The sequence below is a fragment of the Dipodomys merriami genome, unplaced genomic scaffold, assembly GCF_024711535.1.
Source record: "Dipodomys merriami isolate MVZ:Mamm:240054 unplaced genomic scaffold, mDipMer1.0.p SCAF_17, whole genome shotgun sequence".
NCBI lineage: Eukaryota > Metazoa > Chordata > Mammalia > Rodentia > Heteromyidae > Dipodomys > Dipodomys merriami.
This window is the reverse complement of record NW_027203048.1, coordinates 4,095,590-4,121,491: the sequence shown is the minus strand read 5'-3', so window position 1 is coordinate 4,121,491 and position 25,902 is coordinate 4,095,590. Positions and strand designations below refer to the sequence as shown.

Below are 25,902 nucleotides of genomic sequence, written 5' to 3'. Positions count from 1 at the left end.
CCTTAGTCTTGTTCTACCATTTGATGTATGTATGCCATACTTGGTTGTTCACTAGTCTCTCAGACCTCTGTTGTTTACCCAAAGTTATTTGCTTCATTAACTTCTAATCCTCTACAAAGCTTTATTGAAAAGATTATCATTGTCCCATTGTTATCTGCAATAGAATTGCTTTTTCATCTGACTTCTCCTTTAGTTTCTTTATGCATACTTTTATATTACTTTCTACATTTTGTTTTGTATTTGTCTCACCCATAAGTCACTAGCTTTGAATGCCTCACATAATAGAGACTACACATTTTTTAGTAAATTTTGCCATTCCTGTTAGTACATGGTTTTCTTTGGGACATAAAATTTAATCTCACCATTACATATTTTAAGGCACCTGAAATACTTAGCTTGCCATAACATTAATGATTTTTAGAGACCTTGAATTATGAAAACTCTTGTGGTCATAACTTTATTTTGTCATGTTCCATACCTACACATAGGTATGTGAGAGGTGGACTTGGATAATAGAAAATAACAGTAAACGGACCTAAGATGAATAATTAATTGCTTGCTCCTGGAGATTATTTTACTTTGGTAGATTAGAGACCTTCGTGAGACTCACTCCATCCAATGCTGTGCTCTTCAGATGCAGAAAAAGAGTCCAGTCACTCCTTTGAGCCACAAGAGGGCACCTTGCAGCTAGCTAACCCTCCCCTTCTTCAGAACAGCGTTGTCCAAAGAGTTTGTCATTTTCAGAGGACTGATTTAAGGGTGAGTTAAGGTGCTTAAGATTAAAAGTATTGCCAAAATAAACTTCTAAGTCCAGTGTACAAGGTATAATTCTGGGCCCTAATAAAAGTTTGAGAGAAGGAATATAAATTTTATTTTTAAAAACTGTGCCCTTACTGTAGGGCAGTGGCTGCTTAGGCATTGTTTACACTGTGGGAAACTAATCCCATAACGGCAATTGAAAAGACTTATTCTTTCCCAGCCACTTGTTTTCTTTGGTCTTTAGATAGCAAAATAAGGTATCTTAAAATCAGAGCTAGAAGCCACATTTGGTGATTCCCATCTTTAAGCCTAGCAGTCAAGAGGGTGAGGCAGAAGGATGGTGAGTTCTATTCCACCCTCGGCTACATAATAAGTTTCAGCTAGCCTTGACTGTGTAGGGAGATGCTGTCACATCATGGGACATAGGGAGGAGGAAGAGCAGATTGAATTGTTTTTAGCATTCTAGTCTGTGACAGTCTTGAGTTTGTTTTGATCCCCCCTGTGGTAACAGGGATATGAACTCAGGGTGTCATTCTTGCTAGACAGTCACAATAAGGCTGAGCCAGACCGCCTATCCTGAACTTGATTCTTTTAATAGCAAGTAGAATCACAGTCCTACTAGACTTCCTGTTGTTCACTTACCAGATGTACATTGTGTGTTTATTTACAAATGTTCTTACTCTCTTTCTAAATAATATATGATAAATCTAAAAATAGCTTTGTAGTTAAAAAAATCATGGTCAGAAGTAGTGGTTGACTTAGTTATTTGGGGGTGGCAATGGTTGAGTTAGTTATTTGGGGATGGAAGAAAATTTTAGGAGAAGAGGAGATGGTTGATAAGTATATTAAATGAAATAAGATTAAATCCAGAATTTAACAGATGTTTCAGATGGCTTTCATCTAGTAAAAATGTATCTTTAAGCTGTTATTACTAATTTTTTCATATTAATATTGTTACCTCTAACAGATAGCTAAGAAACCTACTCAGATTTCTGTCTCTGGGTTCTCCCACAAGCCTTTCTATCTTTCCTCATCTCACAGGCATCAGGGAACCTTCTGGGATTTCCTTCTTTGCCTCTCTCTCTCTCACCAGTCTTCTCCTCCTTTCCTGACAGGTGAGGTGCTTTGTTTTTTTTTTAATCCCAGAATTCATTCACTGGAATAGATTAAAAGCAGCCTTGACTTTCTGGCTCTTGGGTTTTCTAGAAATGCTTAGCTTTGGTGGGGTTTTTTTTGTGGGGTTTTTTTTTTAAGTTTATTTTTTACTTTTCCCCCTTCTGGAAAGTACAAAATCCTTTTGAAATGGATTGCCTTATTTTTTACTTTTAAAGATGAAAGACATAAAATTTTGCTTATCATGTATTGAGTGTTATAAATCTAATGTAGGAATAAACATTGCATTTACATAAAAGACTCACTTAAAAATGTATTTTGTTTATAGATTATGATAGTTTAATGAGCCATCATCAGAACGATAGTCTTTTGGTTGTTGGATAGTCTTTTGGTTGTTCACCCAAAAATAGGAACAGATTTGTATCTACTTGTAAGTTTGCCCTTTCTTTTTTTTCCCCTAGTAATATTTTTTGTCAAAAGATCTACTGATTTTCATTACGCCATGTGGCTTACAAAGAGTAAAGCTAATTCATAACTTACTTAGCTTTGTTAATATGTTACTAGTGTTTGACCCAAGTATATTGCAGAGGCATGTGCCTATTTTCCAGGTTATTAGGGTATATATAGCTGGGTTCTTACTTGCAAAATAACGAGAAAACCTGATCCTGCTTGAAATTCTTTCTCTTTTTATGTCCCAGGGCTTGAACTCAGGTCTGGCTCTGTCCCTGAGCTCTTTGGCTAAAGGCTAAGCCTACCACTTTGAACCACAGCACCACTTCTGGTTTTCTGGTAGTTAATTAGAGGATAAGAGATAAGAGTGGCATGGACTTTTTTTTCCTGGCTTGCTTTGAACTATGATCCTTTGTAGCTAGGATTATGGGCATGAGCCAGGCCTGCTTGAAACTTTTTTGGGAACCCCAAAATTAACTTTAAATCAGTAAGTTAATGTTTTTAGAATAGTTTTAATAGCTTAGTATGATAAATAATCACTTTCTAGGACAAAAGTATTAAAAGAAGATAGTAACAAAATTTATGTCCCAAGATCCTAGATATTGTGAAGTGAAAATATTGTTATTTTTTTTTTTTGCTTAGTGTTATAACCTTGAATAGGACTAATTTCTCAGTGTTATAACCTTGAATAAGACTAAAACTGACATGTTGTATGGTTCACATAAAATCTTACAAATGCTCTTTAATCTCAGCTGTTAGGGAGAGCTAGAATGGAAATCAGCTGTTTCAGACAGTGTTTTAGTAGCTTGACAAATTTCTATCTTAAAGTTTACTATAATGAGAATATCATAGTAGTATGTTCAGCTATTTCTAATTTTTCATTTTACCAACTAGTGGTCTAATATTGGCAATTTTTAAAAATACTGGTCAATTATACTGAAAAGAACTTTTCTGTGGTAGTTAAATGTAAAAAAACAAAGCCCTTCAGATACAGGTTTAAATCCCAGTCATAACACCTGATGTATGTGTGATTTTGGGCAGTTTAGTCTCTGCTTCTTGTTTCTTTATATAGAATGTGACTATATTAAGCAACTAAGTAATAGGGTTTCATCATTTCCTGATAATATTCAAACTGACTCAAGGCAAAAAAGAAGGCAAACAGCTATAGACAAATCCTGGTAACAAATGATATGATTCTTTTGAAATAATTAGCCAGTTAAAAATGTTGCCAAACAGTTTTGTTAATTTGTATTTTATAATGTTAAACCATGTATTCTTTGAAGTATAAAAGGCTCCCAATACTTACTTATAAGTACTAGATGATGTATTGAGCAGTATACTTAATGTCTTTTCATTCTAGTCTTATGGCAAGATTTTTACCTTTGTTACATGAGCAAGTAGGATCAGAGTTTATAACTTGTCAGAGGCCACATAGAAATAACTTGAAGTTTGAACTCATGAGTGTCTTGACTGTTTATGATACTACTTCCCATTGGAAGTGACTATATTTAATGTTTACTGGCTGATACTAAAGGATATTCGCAATGGAGAAGATGTGGGGAGATGGTTATATATAACAAATTAATAAATATTCCTTTCATTTACAGAGAAGTGTCTAGGATATCGTTTTTCTTGGTTTCTAGGGAACTGTCTTGTGTTTTTGCTTTCTACACATTTTTGTTTGTGTGTTAGTGCTCGGGCTTAAACTCAGAGCCTCTTGGTTTTATTGCTCTTACCACTTGAGCCATACCTCAGTCCAGTTTTTTGTGCTTAGGGACAAGTCTTGACGTTTCTGCCCAGGTTGGTTTTGAACCGTGACCTTCCAGGTCTCTGCCTCATCAGTAGCTGGAATTGCAGGCATATACTACCAGTTTAATTTTTGCTTATTTTTTGCCTTTTTCCCCCTTGTTTGTAAGTAACCCAACATCCTCGTTTGCCCAGTATAGTCTCAGTTAATACATCTGTCATGGCATAATTATGATTACAATCTCTTAAAAGTTTCTCAGTTAGGCGCCGGGCACCTGGCTCACACCTGTATTCCTAGGTACTCAGGAGGCTGAGGTCTGAGGATTGCAGCTCAAATCCAGCCTGGGCAGGAAAGTCTGTGAGACTTATCTCCAGTTAACCACCAGCAAACCAGAAGTGGCACTATGGCTCAAAGTGGTAAAAACACTTGCCTTGAGCTGAAGAGTTTAGGGACAGTACTCAAGCCCAGTGTTCAAGCCCCATGACTGACAAAAAAATAAAAGTTTCTCAGTTTGGATAATGAACTGTATGAGCACCTTAATTTAAAACATTACAATGAAGACTTTAGCTTTTAAATCTTTCTATATTTTTAGATTATGTAAAATTTCACTGGGGAATTTACAAAACAATTTGTAATTAGGAAAATATGAGGTATAAATGTACTTCCTATAACTTGAGCAGAAATTTGACTTATTGGTTGTTTTTTTTTAAGACATTGTGCTAGGATGCTACTGATTAATTTGGACATGGACAGGGCAGGCCATACTTATTTCTGAAGGAAAGAACATTGTTCATTCACACCTGTCTTGAAGATAGAAGACTCTGTTTGCTAGAAATACTGAAATACCCAGACTTTGGTTTAGAGCTTTTGTGAATTAGAGAACTAATAAGAAATTTGTGAATTGGAGAGATAATAGGAAGTGATTCTAGATAATACATATTGGATGATACATATAAGTATTTAAGATTGCTTTGTCTTCTATAATGTTATCCTTATTTCTGTTATGGTAAATAAGTCCCCAGGGGCAAATCTCTTTGTTTTCTTTCTATTCCAATCAATTCATTATATAAGTATGCTCTTCAAGAAACATTGGAATCACAGCAATAGACACAAAAATAAAAAATTGCTCCAGCAAGACAAAATTTACTTCTACAGAAGAATACAACACTAGCCAAAAATTGGGCAAGTAAGCACATAGAACAGTCAGGCTGCTCCCTTATTTATCCTAATGCAGCAGGCCCCTGCCCCTTTGCTCTGAGTGGTTGAACTCAGGTTCACAGTCTGCTTGTGACTGGCTAGTTTAAGTAGGGTAAAAAAACTTAGAGGTGACTTTGAATAAGATAAGTTAACTAGTAATCTCAATATACCCACTCCCTATGCTGTTTCATAAACCATCTATGGTTTGTCTTCTGTGGTGTGTCTTAATTTCATCTTGGAAAAACCAGTTAAGATAAAACTTTACATTTCAAAAATCCTTCCTTATCTCAATGCAGTTTTCCTCTTTCACTTTCAGGCCAATGCAGGAGATTTTAAGCAACACAGTTTGATAGAAAAGAGTTTTTCTCACATGTATTAGCTTTTAAAATTGTTAAACTAGCTGGGCGCCAGTGGCTGTCATGCCTGTAATCCTAGCTACTCAGGAGACTGAGATCTGAGGATTGCGGTTCAAAGCCAACCCAGGCAGGAAAGTCCACCTCTTATCTCCAATTAACCACCAGAAAACTAGAAGTGCTGCTGTGGCTCAGGTGATAGGGTGCTAGCCTTGAGCTGAAGGGCTTAAGGACAGAACCCAGGCCCAGAGTTCAAGACCCACAAACAACCAAAAAAAAAGTTAAACTCTGTTTTCTGAATTGTCTTTTATTTAATGCTCTTTAAAAAAAAAAATCTATTCTTAGTCACAGAAGTAGTACAAGTATTTAAACCACTAAATTGTTGCAGAAAGTTTCTAGAATACTGCTCAAGGCCTTTGGGAGAGTGTTAATTTTGACTACTAAATTTTTTTTTCTATGCATGGTAACGTATTAGTATTTATAAATTGTTTTTTGTTTTTGTTATTTTTTTGGTTCTGTTGTGGGGCCTGAACTCTGGGCCTGGACGCTGTTCCTCAGCTCTTCAGCTCAAGGCTAGCGCTCTACCACTTGAGCCACAGCGCCACTTCCGGCTTTTTTTTTTTTTTTGCTTATGTGGTGCTGAGGAATTGAACCCAGGGCCTCAGGCATGCAAGGCAAGCGCTCTACCTCTGAGCCACCTTCCCAGCCCAAGTAGTAGTATTTATAAATTGAAGGTATACTTTTAGTACATTGGCAAAAGTAGAAAAGTGGAGGAAGTGGGGCTTGACAAGTTTTCCCATTCTAGAGCCATGGCTCAAGTGGCAGAGCACTTGCTTGGCAAGTGTGAAGAAGGCTTCAATTCAAATCCCAGTATGGGAATGGAGAGAAGTTGAAATGACTCAGATCCTCTCTATCCCAGTACAGAATTTGTGATTTAAAGCAATGATAAATGAAGTTACTTACTGCGCTTTTACCTCCAAAGACTTGAAGTAGTCTACTTACAGGGGTCCTATTTTTTCTACCTCATTAGATAAGTAATCCTAGCTACTACTTTGGCTGTGATTAATGCTGTTATTTATTGTTAACTTTGCTTTAGATTCCTTGTTACTCTCTTTAATACTGATAGATTTTTCTTCATGAAGTATGGGTCAAAGCATTTCTTCTCCCCCCCCCCTTCCCTTTCTTCTTTCCTTCCTGGGGTCAAAACATGTCTTTAAGGGATTTATTTTAAAAATCTGCAATCCCTTATTTAAACAGTATTCTGAGGCAGTAACTTAAGCTATTTAGTATAATGCTAGGCGCATACCTTTAATCCTAGCTACTGGAGGCTAAGATCTGAGGATTGCAGTTCAAAGCCAGCCTGGGCAGGAAAGTCTGTGAGGAGACTACTATCTCCAGTTAACCACCAGAAAACCAGAAGTGGTGCTGTGGCTCAAAAAGACATTTATAATGAATATTCAATTTATCAAGTATTTTAATATTAGAATTGTTAGTTTTGTATTTTGTTCAGTGTTTACATGAATCTTCTATAGAGAAGATTTAAAAATTGAAGAATGCAAATTGTTGAATCTTTGTTACACTTATTTAAAATATTTATATGCTTTATAAATACAGGTCATATTACATCCCAGGAAGAATCTAACCTGTAAAACTTTTTTTTTTTTTTTTTTGGTCAGTTGTGGGGCTTGAACTCTGAGCCTGGGCGCTGTCCCTCAGCTCTTCAGCTCAAGGCGAGCGCTCTACCACTTGAGCCACAGCCACTTCTGGTTTTCTGGTGGCTAATTGGAGATAAGAGTCTTTATAGATTTTCCTGCTCAGGCTGGCTTTGAACCTCGATCCTCAGATCTCAGCCTCCTGAGTAGCTAGGATTATAGGCATGAGCCAAAAACTTTCTCTAAAAGAAGAAAATATTTTCTTTAAAATTATAGATACTTTGTAGAAAATTTATGCAGTGAGGATCATGGAAACGTTTTAGGTCAAAGGAAAATTTCTTTTTTTTAACTTTTATTTTTGTTTTTGAGATGGAGCCTCACTATATTGCCCATGCTTCCCTCAAAAAATAAAAAAATTATAAATGCTTATAGATGCTTTAGGAATTTGTCTGCCTAAATTAAAAATTCCCCCTTTTATTCTTCCCTTCAAAAATATATTTTTTAAATTTTTTCTCTAGCGTTGCCACATACTTCATCTCTAACCCCATTTTGGTCAACTGTCATTATTAGAGTTATATTGAGGTCCCATTATCTCTAAAAATGTTGCTCAAATTATTGTGTTTTCTCAGTTCTACTAATACCCTCTTTGAGTTCATCGTATCTTGATTCTATTTTTGTGACTTTCTAAAGTAAACTCTTTACCTTTTCTGTTTTATTGTAGTTTTCTGAAACATAAAGTCACCTTTGTACCTTTTTTTGTTGTGTTTTGTTTTGCTTCTTGGTACTAGGGTTTGAATTCAGGGCCTCAGCTGGCTTACTTACAGCTAATGTTCTACCATTTGAGCCACACCTAGGATTTTTTTTTTGTTTTTGTGCTGGTATCAGGGTTTGAACTCAGGCTTTCTTGCTCACAGCTGGTGCTCTTATCACTTGAGACATGTCTCCAGTCCAGCTTTTTGCTGTTTAATTGGGTGTGGAGTCTCTTGAGATTTTTCTGCCCCTACTGGCTTTGAACCTCCTGAGTAGCTAGGATCATAGGCATGAGTCACAGACATCCAGTTTGCACCTGTCTTAATTCACTATTGATTTCAGTAAAATATCCAGTTTTTCTAACATGGTTTTAAGGGTCCTTAAAATAGTTGTTCTTGATTAGTTTTACAAGCATTAAATTTTGGCCTTCCCACAAGTATTTCATTATGAATATACTCTGTTGTGTACATTATATTTTCCTGTTTGGTGTGTATTCATGCTTTATGTCTTTCTCATCTTGCATTCTTACTTTTGGTCTCTATCACCTCCCCTCCTAATACTATATTTTTCAGAGCCCAATTCAGGTGTTTCTAAGTTATATTTTATTATATACTGTATGTTTGTGAACTCTGCAAAGATGAGGTCACCATGAATTTAAGGTAGTTTAATGTGATAAGTGCAGCAATCAAAGTACACAGATTGAATTGTGAACACTGGCTGACTGGGCACCCAATTATGGGTAAGAGTGGTAAGTGTCTTATGAATGCCTGTTTAAAATACCAAATGTGTGTCTCAGAAACCAGTCTTTTCAAACAAACATATCCCAAGTAGGCTTCATCTGAGTGTCAGAAATATTAGAGGAGAGGCCTTGATGAGCATATATACTTGGGTATGTACTTGCCAGTCCTGGGGCTTGAACTTTGGGCCTGGGCACTGTCCCTGAGCTTCTTTGGCTCAAGGCTAGTGCTCTACTACTTGGGCCACAGCATATCTTCATCTGTTTTTGTGTAGATGGTACTGAGGAATGGAACCCAGGATTTCATGCATGCAAAGCAAGCACTCTACCACTGAGCCACCTTCCCAGTCCCCAAGTATATGTTTTGAACAGTCACTGAATGGTTGAATCAGTAGTCTTTACATGCTGTGCATATCCACATAGGCTAGAGCACTGAGCCTTCAGATTATTCTTTCAAACATACTTGCAGTTTTTGTTTTACTTTTCTATTTTTTTTCTATAGCTTTCTCATTTGGGATTGACTGGTTGATAAAATTCAGAATCACTTAAGACTTGTAATGTTTATTTGCATTGAATAATTGAAGCAAAAATGAAAAATATTTCTATTTTGGAAGGTATAAAAAGTGATTGTTAAAGCAGTTCTTGGAAGTGAAAGGAAAACAGTAATTATTTTTATTGTATTTAAAAATTCAATAAGCCTTTTGAAGATTATATAAAGCACATATAAGAAAATATTTAAATGGTAAAAATTCAGAGATTAACATTGAGGTCTATATTAGAACCTGTTAATCAACATATAGAATTACTTTACTATTAATGAGACAGCTTAGAAAATAAATCATTTTGAGTTTTGATTAGCATCAAAAACTATTATATGTTTGTTGTTCCTTAAATATTAAATCTGTATTTAGAATAAAACTTAAAATGTAAATTTTTTTTCCCCTCCTCAATAGCTTTTGCCTACCAAAAAGTTTTGGGAACCTGATGATTCAACAAAAGATGGACAAAAAAGCATATTTCTTGGGGATGATGAATGGAGAGAGACTGCATGGGGAACTTCTCGTAAGTCATTTGTGTTTGTATGAGAATTATGAATAGACTCAATCTTTTTTTATTTTTTTGGTGGGTCATGGGGCCTGAATTCTGGGCCTGGGTGCTGTCCCTCAGCTCTTTAGCTCAAGGCTAGCCCTCTATTTTCTGGTGGTTAATTGGAGATGAGTCTCATGGACTTTTCCTGCCTGGGCTGGCTTTGAACTGTGATCCTCAGATCTCAGTTTCCTGAGTAGCTAGGTTTACAGGCATGAACCACTGGCACCCAGCTTGGACTCAATCTAAGTGCACTGTATCCTTAGGCATCTTGGAGAGAAAATTTGTGATGACTTTACTAAGGATTTTGTAAGTCATTTTAAGTCACATTTGTTTAGTGTTCTTTTTTTGTGTGTGTGTTCTGGGGCTTTAACTCAGGGCCTCAAGTTTTTTCACTTAAGGCTGGTGTTCTACCATTTCAGTTACTTCTTTAATTCCTAATTCACATTTTCTTAGAGCAATTAACCCTTAACTGACAGCACAGTTACTTGATTAGTACATTTAATTGCCTAGACGTATTTATCTCATTGCATTTTTCCTCCCTCTCTTTTATTATCTTCAAGTAGCTTTACAAAGACAGTTTTTAAAATGTTCATTTATGTATGTATACTGCTTCCCTATCAGTGTCACCCCTTCCATCATTCTCCCTCCCTTCCCATCTATCCCATCCCCACCTGTATCAAGTTTCCTAGTGCCATTTTTACATATTTACATTGAGATTATTGAATTCACTGTTTCTTTTTCCATTCATATGTCTCCTTCCTTCTTCCTAGTACTCATTTTGTTGAACTCTTGTTAATTGTGCTAAGGGGTTACACAATGGAATCTCCTAAGTATGCTAGACTAGTCAATTTGATATTGTGTATATGCCTGCCTAGCTGCATTTTAGGTCTAACATTCACATATTTTAAAAAATGCACCCTTTCGGTGGGATGGGGAGGGGTGAGAGGAGGAGGGGAAGGGGAGATGGGAAGGGATATGAAGGGGAAACAAAGGAGGAGGCAACAATGCTTGATAAGAAATGTACTCATATTGCCCATGTAATTGTAACCCCTCTGTACAGTATGTTCACAATAAAAAATTAAATTAAAAAAAAAAGAAATGTACTTATTATCTTGCCCATGTAATTGTAACTCCTCTGTACAGTATTTTCACAATTAAAAAAAATGCACCCTTTATGAGCCTAACTTGCTTGCTTCAGTCAATTGGTATTTTTCTGGGCCCCATTTCCTTGCAAATGACAATATTCTCCTTAATGCATAAACAAAATTCCATTGTCTATATATATATATATATATATATATATGTATATGTATATATATCACATTTTGTTTGTCCATTTATTGGATGTGGGGTATCATGTCTGTTTCCATATCTTGACTATTGTGAATAGTTCTGCAATGAACATGGGTGTGCAGGTGCTTTTAATATATCCTGACTTTAGCCAGGCACTGGTGGCTCACGCCTGTAATCCTAGCTACTCAGGAGGCTGAGATCTGAGGATCGTGGTTCAAAGCCAGAGACTGTGAGACTCCTATCTCCAATAAACCACCAGAAAACCAGAAGTGGCGCTGTAGCTCAAGTGGTAGAGCACTCGCCTTGAGCTGAAGAGCTGAGGGACAGCGCCCAGGCCCAGAGTTCAAGCCCCAATGACCAACCTGCTCCCCCTCCCCCCAAAAAAAAGAATATATATATATATATAAAATCTCCTGACTTTCAGTCTTTTGAATAAATGCTCAGAAGTGGAGTGGTGCCACTGGATCATAGTGTAGTTCTTTTTCAGTTTCCTGAGGAATCTCCATAGTTACTTCTGCAGTGGTCACACTAATTTATATTTCTACCAACAATGTATCAGAATTCTTCTTTCCTTCATCCTTGCCAGTATTTCTTACCTGTCTTGATTGTAGTCTTTTTTTTTTTTTTAAACTGGTACTAAGATTTGAACTCAGGCCTCAGACTCTTGCTCAGGCTTCTTGCTCACATCTGGACATCTGGTGCTCTGTCATTTGTCATAGCTCCACATCATGTTTTTTTGATGATTAGAGAGAGAGAAGAATGTTGGAAGCTGGGGGCTGGTGGCTCACACCTTTAATCCTACCTATTCCGGAGGCTGAGAACTGAGGATCACGGTTCAAAGCCAGCCTGGGCTGGAAAGTCTGAGACTCTTATCTCCAATAAACCACTCAGAAAACCAGAAGTGGCGCTGTGGCTCAAGTGGTATAGTGCTCGCCTTGAGCTGAAGAGCTGAGGGACAGTGCCCAGGCCCAGAGTACAAGCCCCAAAGACCAACCTCCCCCCCCCCCCCAAAAAAAAAAGAATGTTGGATTTGTCTGCTCAGGCTGATTTCAAACTGTAATCCTCAGATAACAGCTTCCAGAGTAGCTAGGATTACAAGTGTGAGCCACTCATAATTAGAGTAATGACCATTCTGACTGAATTGAGATGGAATCTCAAAGTTGTTGGTTTTTTTTTTTTTTTTTCAGTTGTGGGGCTTGAACTTGGGGTCTAGGTGCTTTCCCTGAGCTTCTCTGTGCTCAAGGCTAATGCTCTAGCAATTGAGCCACAACTCCACTTTTGGTTTTTGAGTGGTTAATTGGAGATAAGAATAGATCTCAGCTTCCCAGATAGGATTACAGATGTGAGCCACTGGTGCCTGGTGAATCTTAATTTTGATACTCATTTCCTTTATGCTGAGGGATGTTGAGTATATGGTTTTTGGTCATTTGAACTTCTGAGAAGTGTCTGTTTAGTTCCTTTGCCCCTAATTAATTGGGTTATTGATTCTTGAAGATTTTTTTTTTAAGCTCCCTCTCTATTCTCATCACTGACAAAGATCTTCTCCATTCCATAGCCTATCTTTTCAGCTTAGTGACTATATCCTTTGCTGTGGAGAAGCTTGATGAGTCTCATTTATTGATCCTCCTATTTGCTGAACTACTGGAGCTCTATCATGAAGTCCCTGTTTATGCCAGTAAATTCTGTTATTTTCCTTTCTGTTTCCTGAAGTTTTAAGGTTTAAGATCATAGATCTTTGATCTAGTTTGAAGTGATACTAGTGCAGGGTGAAAGAGAATGATCCAGTTTCAGTCTTCTGCATATGGATTACCAGGCTTTTCCAACACCATTTGTTGAAGATGCTATCTTTTTTCCCCCAACATCTATATTTGGCTTCTTTATCAAAAATCAGATAGCTGTGGGTATGTGATTTCATTTCTAGGTCTTCTGTTCCTTTGGTCTTCAAGTCTGTTTTTGTGCCACTACCAAGCATTTTTTTTTTTTTTCCGGTCGGTCATGGGGCTTGAACTCTAGGCCTGGACGCCGTCCCTCAGCTTTTCAGCTCAAGGCTAGCGCTCTACCACTTGAGCCACAGCACTACTTCCAGCTTTATCTGCTTATGTGGTGCTAAGGAATTGAACCCAGGGCCTTATGCATGCAAGGCAAGCACTCTACCACTGAGCCACCTTCCCAGCCCCCAAGCAGTTTTTGTTACTGTGATTGTTTTGCTCAGGATTGCTTTGGCTGTTCAGTTGTTCTATTTGGAATTTTTTGATTGATTTTTCTGTGTCAAAAAATAATGACCTTAGAATGTTAATGTATTGTATTGAATTTGTAGGTCACCTTTGATGACCTACACCGTAGCCGGTTTCATGGTACTGGGTCTTCCCTTATTTGTTTTGTCTTATTTAGTTACAACAGAGTTTTATAATTTTCATAGAACTTTCTTTATTGGGTTCATTGCTTGATTTTTTTTTTTTTTTTTTTTTTTGGGTCCGGTCATGGGGTCTGAACTCTGGGCCTGGGCACTGTCCCTCAGCTCTTCAGCTCAAGACTAGCACTCTACCACTTGAGCCACAGCGCCACTTCCGGCTTTTTTCTTTTTGCTTATGTGGTGCTGAGGAATTGAACCCAGGGCCTCATGCATGCAAGGCAAGCTCTCTACCACTGAGCCACCTTCCCAGCCCCGCTTGATTTTTTTTTTTTTTTAAGCTATTGTGAGTCCTGAAGTTTTTCATATTGTATACACTGTTGGACAGGCCTTTTTTTTCTCCAGCCTTCAATTTGGTCATTTTCTTTTACTGAGGTCCTTTTTCATATCTGTCATTGACTTCATTAATTTGTTTAGCTCTGTCTTCTTTGATCTCTTTTGTTTTTAGTTGTATTCTTCTGAACTTATTTGGCTATGTGTATTCATATAGAATTCATTTGCTTTTTAACTGTGTTCTCTTTGAATTTATTTTGCTTCTTTGATTTTCTTTGTGTTGGTTGCTTTTAGATGCCCTGTTTTACCTTATTGACCATTCTTAGCCGTCCTTTGAGCTGAGCACTGGTGGTTCATGCTTATAATCTTATTTACTCAGGATATTGAGATCTGAGGATCCTAGTTCAAAGTCATCCCAGTCAAAAAAGTTCATGAGACCCTTATCTCCAATAATAAGCTCAAGTGGTAGAGTGCCAGCCTTGAGCAAAAAAGCCAAATGAGAGCTTGAGGCTCTAAGTTCAAGTCCCAGTAAAACCAAGTCTTTTCAGCTTAGTATATTTTTTTCATTGCTTTCATTCTGGTTCTTTGTTATATAATTATTAATTTCCAGAAGTGTTGTAGTTTGCTGTTTGCTTGTACTTTTTATACTTAGTTGTTGGGTTTTATTCATTTGAGAATCCTTCATAGATTAGCTTTCAGTTGCCTGAAGTCTTCTGTATTCTTACTGGACTTGGTGTTAAATGGTTTGAGCTATTTCATCTCAGTGGTGCGTGGGGGGGGGGGGGAAGTATCTCAGCTCTTATGCCTAATAGGATACCATTGGCAGTTATATCTGCCTTAGTACAGTCATGCTGTATATACTGAGAAATGGGTTTTTATATAATAGTATTCACTGTGGTTAGGATGAAGCTGTTCTGAGTAGAGACAGTAAAGGAAATGATGAGTAGAGAACATGGTGTGAAGGGAAATGGGATATAAGGAGTGCAGGTATTTAAGAGTCTAGGTGTATGTTTATAGTTGTTATGAGAAGAGGTAGTGATGTTCAGGAGTTGCATATGAATAGAAAAGGTAAAGGGTTCTAGGATAAGGAAAGGGGAAAGGAGAGGAGGTAAGTTACTAGTGAGAGCAATGAGAAAAAAGAAAAACAAAAACAAAAACAGAAGTCAATCAAACTAAATACAAAGAAAAGTCCCTAAGCAGTTTTCTGTCCGTGGTCAGGATTATAGGAGCTGGCTAAGCTCTCTCTTCAAAGTGATCTGCACTTCTGGTCTCAGATCCCATTCTGGTATCTGGTGTGAACAAATTCAGTCCCTCTAGTAGGAGAGAAAGAACAATATGTTTTTCTTGAGACCTACCCTTTGATTAGCTCAGCTTATGTTATGCATCCTGGCAGTACCCCGATAAGATAAAGTACAGGAAATCTCTAAAGCCACTGTTTATGGGGAGGAGCTAACACTGCTGTGATTTTTGTTTCCTGTCTGGGGTGCACCCAATTGAATGTGGCTTCTTAGGAAAATGCATCTGGCCATTTGCCACTGCTAAAATCTCTTTCTGGTCTTGCCCACTCAGAGCCACTTGGGCACTGTGAGCAGGCATCCTGGAGATGAGTGTTGGTCAGTGTTCCCTACTCAGGTGCACTGAGTAAGTACATACCTGAGCCCTGCAGTGGGGAGTGTTATTCCTTTCCTGCTTACATGGAACTTGACAGGTCACCCTGCTAATCCACTGTGGAGCACTGTTCATGCCACTGAGCCTGGTTTCCTCTCATGTAGACACCATTCTACTGTGTTGAGCTAAGGTCTTAGTGTCCTTAAGCACTGGCTGCTGTAGCATTTCACACTGAGCCTCAGATCTTCACTCTTTCCCTCAAGCTAGTCTTATAATTTTCTGTACAATTGAGCTGCTACCAATAATGTTAGATGCATAGGTCCTAATAGGAGATAAAAAAGGAAAGAAAGAAACAAAAAAGCTAGGTGCTAGCAGCTCATATCTATTAATCCTAGCTACTTTGAGGCTGAGATCTGAGGATTGCTGTTTGAAGCCAGCCCAGGTAGGAAAAGTCCATGAGACAACTCCCAAAAGTAGAGCTGTGTTTCTAGTGGTAGAATGCTAGCCTTGAGCAAAAAGAGCTCAGGGACAGTGCCTAGGCCCCAAGTTTAAGCCCCAGTACTCACCAGCACAGAATGAGGCTTGGGGGGAGGAGGGAAAGGAGGGAGACAGGAAGGCAGGATGACGTGACAGGATTCAGGTCTTCTGTCTTACCACTGGGGCTTGGGATCTTATGGTGTCACACTTTTGTTTGAGTGAACTTGTTTGTTTCCCCCTTTTAAAGATCTAAGATTCAATATTTTTAAAAATTTCCACTAGAGACTGTTTGCTTATACTTTGCTGGCATCCTTACCAAAGCTGGCCTTTTCTTATTTCAGCCCTGAACCTCCTGTTGCTCTGAGGAGATACTGAAAGGTGGTTGTCAATACCACTAATTTTCCTGATTTTCTTGAAGTTTTAAAAAATTAACTCCTAATTATAAAATTCTGAATTGCCACTCCAAAAACATATTGATTTAACCATGGGAATTTTCCATCTTAAATTGTATTAGATGAAGTTGTCATTATCTAATTGCATCTCAGTCAAGCTTTATTAGATAGATAGATAGCCACAACCAGAAAGGAAATAAATTGTATTGATGACAACTCTTAGAGCAGATTTGAATATATTTTTTTAATTTCCATTATTACTGGAGAGAATCTTAGGTCTTAGAGACTGTTAAGAGAAAAGGAACTCAAGCATGAAGAAATCAGTTGGTAGGCATCACTGTATTTATTAGTAAATCAAAAAGTGAGGGTCTTTAATTTCCATTTTCTTTTATGGGGAGCAGGAAATGTTTCTGTTTTCCATTTCTCCCTATTTTTTTTTTTGTCAGTTATGGGCCTGGGTGCTCTAAACTCTTCAGCTCAAGAGTACTCTACCACTTAAGCTACAGCGCCACTTCCATTTCTCCTTACTTTATTCTGTTAAACTAAATCCTTGCTAAAACATACACCTTTTGAGACTCTTCCTATTAAACTTTTTGAAATACTTTTATCTTAAAAACTTGTTCAAGGCCTATGATTTTGTTTGAAAACTGAGAAACTAAGAGAATCTCTTAATCATGACAGATTGGCAAGCCTGAGCCACCCTTCTCTAAAGTGTTTACAAACAAATTCATGGATAATATCTCAAGAAAAGTATACAGTCTCTAACAAAGTAACCTGAGCAGCTTTCTAGGATGTTAACTACAGAGCAGGCAAAGCTAGATGTCTGTTTTGTTTTTTAAAATGGTGCAAGGCACTGGTGGCTGATGCCTATAATCCTAGCTATTCAGGAAACTGAGATCCGAGGTTAGAGGTTCAAAGCCAGCCCAGACAAGAAAGCCCTTGAGACTTCTCTGCAATTAACCACCAGGAAACTGGAAATAGTGCTGTGGCGCAAAGTGGTAGAGCACTACCTTTGAGCAAAAGAGCTCAGGGACAGAACCTATGCCCTGAGTTCAAGCCCTATGACTAACAGGAAAAAGAAAAAAAGAAAGCCCAGTTGACAGTGGCTCATGCCTGTCTGTAATCTTACATACTCAGGATTCTGAGACCTGGAGGATCATGGTTCATAGCTAGCCCTGGCTGGCAGGAAAGTCCTTGAGACTGTTTACCTGCCAGATAACTGGAAGTGATGCTGTAGCTCAAAAGTGGTAATGTGCTAGCCCTATGACCAACCAAATTAAAAAGAGATTTTCAACAGAAATTAGTTCACTGCTTCAAATGTATTATATTTGTATCTTTTTTTTTTTTTTTTTTGGTCGGTCGTGGGGCTTGAACTCTGGGCCTGGGCACTGTCCCTCAGCTCTTCAGCTCAAGGCGAGCGCTCTACCACTTGAGCTACAGCGCCACTTCCGGTTTTCTGGTGGTTTATTGGAGATAGGAGTCTCACGGTTTCTCCTGCCCGGGCTGGCTTTGAACCGCGATCCTCAGATCTCAGCCTCCTGAGTAGCTAGGATTACAGGCGTGAGCCACCAGCGCCCGGCTTATATTTGTATCTTACTAGCTCAGATTTTAATATTTTTTTAAGTCATACATAGCAAAGATGATTATTTCAAATAAGTAATTTTGTTTAAAAATAACTAGAAACTAATAATTTTAAAGGACTTTAAACACTTTACCTTTTTCCATCAAGTATAACTGACTTCAAAATAGATACCTTTGTTTTTATAGTGCTATAACAGTTTGTTCTTAAATTGTCCAGTATATCACCTCAGTGTGGGCACTTGGAGGTAGTTTGGGATTTTTTTGGCTTTGGTTTTGTTTTGTTCTGGTCCTGGAGCTTGGACTCAGGACCTGGGCTCTGGCCCCAAGCTTCTCTGCTCAAGGCTAGTGCTCTGCCACTTGGACCACAGCTTCACTTCTGGCTTTTTGATGGTTAATTGGAGAGTCTCACAGACCAGGCTGGCTTCAAATTTCAAATCTCAGATCTCGGCCTCCTGAGTAGCTAAGTGAGCCACCAATCAGTCCCTGGCTTTTGGTGTGACTGTTTGCATAGCCTTTTACTTGTCACCAGTGTATTTTTCCATCTTGTATTTTCAAAAGAAAAGGAGTTTGCAACAAGTAAAAAATTGTGGGGCTGGGAAGGTGGCTCAGTGGTAGAGCACTTGCCTTGCATGCTCGAGGCCCTGGGTTCGATTCCTCAGCACCACATAAGCAAAAACAAAAAAGCCGGAAGTGGCGCTGTGGCTCAAGTGGTAGAGCGCTAGCCTTGAGCTGAAGAGCTGAGGGACAGCGCCCAGGCCCAGAGTTCAGGCCCCACGACCGGACCCAAAAAAAAAAAAAAAAAAAAAAATTGTTTATAAGACTGGAATAATATTCAAAGGAAAATGAACTGCCGATCTTTCTTTAGTACGTTAGGTTGCAAAACTTCATATTGGTTAACTTGAAAGTACAAATAAATGATTATATTCTTTTTTTTTTTTCAAACAGATCATTCAATGTCCCAGCCTATTATGGTACAGAGAAGATCCGGACAGGGTTTTCATGGAAACAGTGAAGTAAATGCAATTCTGTCTCCGCGATCAGAAAGTGGAGGCCTTGGTGTGAGCATGGTAGAATATGTACTAAGTTCTTCTCCTGCTGATAAATTGGATTCTCGATATAGAAAGGGAACTTTTGTAAGTATTTTAAATAAAAATTTGATATTTTTGTTTTATTTTTAAATCATCTTTACCTCCCTCCTAGAGCTGAAGGAAATTTTGTGACTATTTACATCTTGTTTTCCTTACTTGCTGAGCATGTGAAAGACATGAAATAATAGAACCATAAAAAGTAATTTTTGTTCTTTTTTTTTCTAAAGGGATTTCCCTCCTTTATTAAGATCTTATTTTTTAGTTCATATCCATTTATACTCCTCAAAAGAAGTATGCCATTAAAAAAAAGAATGAATTTTTCCTTCTGCTTCCAATATCCATCCTAGGTGATCACAAAGTTAAAAGTAAAATCTTAGGGGGCTAGGAAGTTGGCTCAATGGTAGATTGCTTGCCTCACATGCATGGCCCTGGGTTTGATTCCTCAACACCACATAAGCAGAAAAAGCTGGAAGTGGTTCAAGTGGTAGGACCCTAGCCTTGAGCTGAAGAGCTGAGGGACAGCGTCCAGGTCCAGAGTTCAGGCCCCATGACCGACAAAAAAAAAAAGTGTAAAAACTTAATATGTACAATATATTATCACATTTTCCAGTTGAATTTTTGTTCAGATTGTTCTTTTATAAGCTGAAATTCCTAATTAAATCCAGGACAAGCAAATAGTTGCTGGTGGCAGAAAACAAACTTCAACGCAACTATATAATTAATCTATATAATTAACGATATTACCAAAATAAAATCAGATTAATTTTGAGATGTTTCTTACAGAATTAAAATCACATGCTCTTAGTAGTTGATCTGAAAGTAATTCTGGGTTAAATATTTTAACCAAGTTTATAGTGCTACTGCTTTTCCAGCACCACTATAGTTAAGGTTGCTTTAGTTCTTCTGTTATAAGTCACTAGTTTATACTCATTTTTTGTTTGTAATTTACTAAAATTGCGCTCATTTTTTGGCGTTGGCTAAGAAATTAATACAAAATTTAATGTATTTATGGTACACATGCATTATATTATAGTTTCAAGTCACTATATAGTACCTTTTCTATCAAGTATTCAGAATCAAACAGATTGTTTTTCCTCAGGGCACTAGAGATGCTGAAACAGATGGACCTGAGAAAGGAGATCAAAAGGGCAAGGCTTCTCCATTTGAGGAGGACCAAAACAGAGATCTTAAACAAGGAGATGATGATGATTCTAAAATAAATGGCAGAGGTTTGCCAAATGGAATGGATGCCGATTGCAAAGATTTTAAGTAAGATTTTAACTTTCTCAAGAAGAAAAGCGTTATTATGATTAATTGATGTGATTGATTTAGACATTTTTTTCAATATAGGTATACTTTATTTTTGTTCTACTTTTGTGTTAATCTGGACAAATATTTTTATAATGAAAATGATTATGAGCCATTAAACTAAAATAGTACATTTTGTTGGAATACTGTTAAAAGCTGCTATTTTCAGCTTGTATGATAGTCTAAATTTGAACTTTTTCCTCTGTTAAAATTGAGTGAGGGGGCTGGAAAGGTGGCTCAGTGGTAGAGCGCTTGCCTTGCATGCCAGAGGCCCTGGGTTCGATTCCTCAGCACCACATAAGCAAAAAGAAAAAAGCCGGTAGTGGCGCTGTGGCTCAAGTGGTAGAGCGCAAGCCTTGAGCTGAAGAGCTGAGGGACAACACCCAGGCCCAGAGTTCAGGCCCCATGACCGGACCCAAAAAAAACTAAAAAAAAAAATTGAGTTAAAGGCTTAATCTTTGGTTGGGTTTTTTTTCCCTCTGGTTAGGATTACGTTTGTGTACCTTTTAGTGGGATTTTTCTCTTCTAACCCTATACTTCCTCCTTTCTTTGTGACCACATGTAACTTTTCCCCCCACATTGGTTGTGGGGCTTGAACTTTGGCCCTGGGCACTGTCTCTGAGCTCTTCAGCTCAGGGCTATCTAGCACTTTGAACCATGGTGCCAATTCTGGTTTTTGGTGGCTAATTGGAGATAAGAGTTTCACAGACTTTCCTGCCAGGCTAGCTTAGAGCCCCAGTTCTCAGATCTTAGCCTTCTGAGCAGGTAGGATCATAGGCATGAGCCACTGGCGCCCAGCTCCCACTTAATTTTTAATATTAGAAATGAGAAAATAAAAATCAGTGATTTTTTTTTTCTTGCAATATTTGTTTGTGTTAATATGTAATATAGTTCTTCAAATAGCAAATAATCTAACCTTTAGTCTTGGACTAGGCAGTGACTATTCATGTATGTATCAGGGAATTTTTTTTTTTTTTTTTTGTCAGTAGGCGGCTTGAACTCGGTTTAGGCGCAGTCCCTGCATTCTTCAGCTCAAGGCAAGTGCTCTACCAATTGAGCCATAGCACCACTTCCAGTTTTGTAGTGGTTTATTGAAGCTAAGAGTCTCACGGACCTTCCTGCCCGGGCTGGCGTTGAACCATGATTCTCAGATTTCAGCCTCCTAGGTAGCTAGGATTACAGATGTAAGTTACTGGCACCCAGCTGTATCAGGAAGATTCATACTGATTCCTGCACTTTACACTTATAATAGTTAGCTGCTTTGGAGCCTTTAGCTGAAATGAGCGGTTTCTTTGAGATCTTGTGGACTGTGAATCTTAGATAACAGTGCAGTACACGGTGGGTTGTATATTATTAAATTTATTGCCTTTAATTACCAAAACAGAGTAACTAATGCCTTGAAAAAACAGTGCCATTTCCGTCTGTTCAGAGTGCAAAAAGGCGCACCCAAAACCAGTTAAACCTCTCTTGACAAGAAGTAAATTTAATAATACTCAGTTTATTTTAGACTTTTCCTAGGTGTTTTTCTGCTTTTAGTAATCTAAGTTTGAGTAAAGGGCATGCATTTAAAACTCAGTTGATTGTAAACCTTTCATATTGTATATTTATAATTGAAGTGTTAATACACCATTAACTATAGCAAGGAAATAGCACCACTGATAACACTATGTATTTATGTGTCCTATTCTCTGATAGAGTTACTTTGTATGAAAAGTTAATATGAACTTCATTCTAATTATAATCCTTTAAGTTTTGGATATGTATTAAACATAACTTACTACTTGACTGTAAAAATATTTCAGAATAACAACTGACCACATTGTCAGCATATCATCAATATGTATTTTAACTGATATACTCTATATAGATAACTGAAGTAACTGAAAGAACTATAAACAAGGCCTTCTTTATATGTTGGCAGTGGGTCAGTGATTGACTATTAAGTAAATGTGTGAATTAAAATTGCTTTTCAAACTGTTTTTTTTTATTCCCACATGTAGCCCCTGAAGTTAACTGCCATTAACTTGATGTGGTGTAATTATGCTTGAATATATTTTGAATGCATGGTTCCTCCAAGCAGTAGACTGGTTTTTGTAAGGAAAAGATTCCTTTATAGGACGTTTTTAAATAAAGCCCATGCAGGAAAGTCTGTGATCTCGTACCTCCCAGTAACCACCAGAAAACTGGGAAACTGTATGTAGTTCAAAGTGGTAGAGTGCTAGTTTTGAGCAAAAGAGCTTAGGGACCGCACCTACGTCTTGAGTACAAACCCAAAACTGATTGGGGGGGGGGGGAGGAATTACAGTGTATAAATAAGGTAAAAATGAAGTTTAAATCATGATTTTTAGTGGGGAAAAGCCAGTATTTAAAATTTAATCCAGTGTTACTGAATTTTGGTGGAGGAAACTAAGGAAGCCATAATATGATTTAAGTGTAGAATTCTTTTTTTTGGGGGGGGGGTCCGGTCGTGGAGCCTGAACTCTGGGCCTGGGCGCTGTCCCTCAGCTCTTCAGCTCAAGGCTAGCGCTCTACCACTTGAGCCACAGTGCCACTTCACTTCCAGCTTTTTTCTTATGTGGTGCAGAGGAATTGAACCCAGGGCCTCATGCATGCAAGGCAAGCGCTCTACCACTGAGCCACCTTCCCAGCCCAAATGTAGAATTCTTTTAAAGTATGTCATACATTTATATTTCTGATGGCTTAAACTAGAACTTACCATGATAAATAGCATCCTTGGAGAGTATCATAGAGGGCTTTTACAAAGTTTCTGGTTCTTACTTAGTAAGAAAACTTGGCCTGAAGATAAAATGATTTATTTTATTTTAGTGCTGTTTTCTGTTTTACCGCCTTGTACTTCTTTCTGTCACGAAAACCAAGATGATCTATGGCCAGTTATTTTTGTTCTGTATATATTTTTAGGGAAGATGTGTGACAGTAAATATTCTCATGAGTAGTCAATACAGCAGATACATCACTATGGTGTATGAGACTGGATTTTAAGCATTCCCAAATTTGCTATTTAATAGTCTGCTTTTCATACTTTGTCTAGGTTTTGAGACAAGGGTTTCAGGTAGTATAAGGCTAAGTTGTAAGTTGTAATAATGACCCATTTTTCTTATCTATAAAATTGATTATATCATTATGCTATTAACATTAAAAGTGATTATTATTAATATTAAAAAAATAGTAACACCTGACTAGGGTAGATACATGCACATGCACACCAGTTCTAGGTCTTAAATTCAAGAGCTTGGGCATTAACACTTAGCTTTTTTGCTCAAGGCTAGTGCTCTACCACTTGGGTCACAGCTTAAGTAGTTAATTGGAGACAAGAGTCTCAGACTTTCCTGCCCAGGTTGGCTGACTAGCTAAATAACTAGGACTAGAGGCATGCGCATCTAGGATACTATGCTGACTTTTAAGAACTAGTTACAGCTGGGAGCTGATGGCTTATGCCTGTAATCCTAGCTTCTCTGGAAGCTAAGATTTGAGGATTATGGTTCAAAGCCAGCCCAGGCAGGAAAGTCTATGAACCTCTTAGAACCTCTTATCTCCAGTTAACCACCAGAAAACTGGAAGTAGAGCTGTGGGTCAAAGTGGTAGAGTGCTAGCCTTGAACAAAAAAAGCTCAAGGACATCACCCTGGCCCTGAGTTCAAGCCCCAAGAATGACCAAAAAAAAAAAAAAAGTGGTTATAGTAAATAGGGGGAAAAAAACTGGTAAAGTGAAATTGTTAGTTATGGCGGGACCCGTTTGCTCACAACCTGTACTCCTAGCTACTCAGGAGGCTGAGATCTGAGGATTGGGGTTCAAAGCCAGCCCAGGCAGGAAAGTCCATGAGACACTCATCTCCAATTAACCAACAGAAAACCGGAAGTGGCTCTGTGGCTCAAGTGGTAGAGTGCTAGCTTTGAGCTGAAGAGCTGAGAGGCAGCGCCTAGGCCCAGAGTTGAAGCCCCACGACCAACCAAAATAAAAAGTTAAACTGGTAAAGTGAAATTGTTAGTGATCCAAAATTCTTTATTTGCTCTCAATATTTTAGCATCACTTATTTTTCATGATTTTTATAACTACTCATTTTTTTCTTTTGACTTGCTAATCTTACTAGTGATGCCTTTCTTTATTTCTTAGTCGTACTCCTGGAAGTCGTCAAGCCTCTCCAACTGAAGTAGTTGAGCGCCTTGGCCCCAGTACTAATCCCCCAGAAGGATTGGGTCCCCTTCCTAATCCTACAGCTAATAAACCACTTGTTGAAGAATTTTCAAATACTGAAACTCAGAATCTTGATGCCATGGAACAAGTTGGTCTGGATCCCTTACAGTTTGACTATCCTGGTAATCAGGTGCCCATGGACTCTTCAGGATCTACTGTAGGCCTTTTTGACTACAATTCCCAACAGCAGGTAAAGAAAGCTCCATTTGAAACAAACTCTGAAATGTAACTGTTAGTCTGAAGTACAATGAAGCAGTGACATGAATGATAGAGGTTCTTGACCAGTTAATGTTGTATTGACTAAAATGTCCTTGTGTGTAAAAAGTTCTTCAAATACATGTTTTAAATATTCTATTCACAACTCTAATTAAAAATGAAATGTTTTAACCCTAATTTTTGCCTTATGGTAGCTCTTCCAGAGGACTAATGCGCTAACAGTTCAGCAGTTAACTGCAGCTCAACAGCAGCAATATGCATTAGCAGCGGCCCAGCAGCCACATATAGGTGAGTCAGATTACCATTTTGACTAGATTGTTACAAAAATCTTATATTAAGGTGTTTGAAATTATTTTTAATGATTGATTTGGTGGCATTCTCCTTCTGCTACTTTTTGAGGCATCATATTGAGATCAACAGTAGTAAAATTTTATGTCAGGATTAAGGAAAATATTTTATCATTGGTTGAGTAAAAATATTACTTGATGAAGCCGGGCGCTGGTGGCTCACGCCTGTAATCCTAGCTACTCAGGAGGCTGAGATCTGAGGATCGCGGTTCAAAGCCAACCCGGGCAGGAAAGACCGCGAGACTCCTATCTCCAATAAACCACCAGAAAACCGGAAGTGGCGCTGTAGCTCAAGTGGTAGAGCGCTCGCCTTGAGCTGAAGAGCTGAGGGACAGTGCCCAGGCCCAGAGTTCAAGCCCCATGACCGACAAAAAAAAAAAAAAAAAAAAAAAAAATTACTTGATGAAAGTTGTATGCATCAAAGTTAAAATGTCAAGAGTCAAATGGCTTAGAAATTCAGATGGAGTTACATCTATCCAGTCAAGAGTATTTATTTTTAAAAACCATTTGCAAATAGGAATCCCAAAGAAATTTCTTTAAAATACTTTCTTCCATTAAATTATTTGATCTTAAGCTGGACACTCGTGGCTCATGACTGTAATACAAGCTACTCAGGAGGCTGACATCTGAGGCTGACATCTGGTGGTTTGCCACCAGCCCAGGCAGAAAAGTCAATGAGACATAAGTGAGACTCTCCAAAAGAGCGTTAGCCTTGAATAAAAGCGCTCAGGACAATACCCAGGCCCTGAGTTCAAGCCCCACAACCAATCAGAAAACAAAACAAAAACAAAACTCCACTAATTTTCCCTAAGTAAATTTGTATTTTTAACCTGATCTTTTTTTCCAGAAGA

General features: G+C 38.0%; 1 protein-coding gene across 6 annotated transcripts in view; it reads left to right on the top strand.

The window, feature by feature from the left end:
- Positions 1 to 25,902, top strand: part of Pum2 (pumilio RNA binding family member 2) — a 100,359-nt gene that overhangs the window by 21,096 nt on the left and 53,361 nt on the right. For 4 of the 6 annotated variants that reach the window (XM_070025055.1, XM_070025054.1, XM_070025051.1 and 1 more), the window contains exons 3-7: positions 9,711 to 9,819; positions 18,826 to 19,013; positions 20,068 to 20,237; positions 24,408 to 24,678; positions 24,899 to 24,992. In XM_070025055.1, coding sequence (XP_069881156.1) covers positions 9,711 to 9,819; positions 18,826 to 19,013; positions 20,068 to 20,237; positions 24,408 to 24,678; positions 24,899 to 24,992 — 832 coding nt within the window. Of the gene's footprint in view, positions 1 to 634; positions 760 to 1,800; positions 1,875 to 9,710; positions 9,820 to 18,825; positions 19,014 to 20,067; positions 20,238 to 24,407; positions 24,679 to 24,898; positions 24,993 to 25,902 lie in introns of those variants that run through there. The other 2 variants (XM_070025052.1, XM_070025056.1) reach the window with 2 other exon arrangements.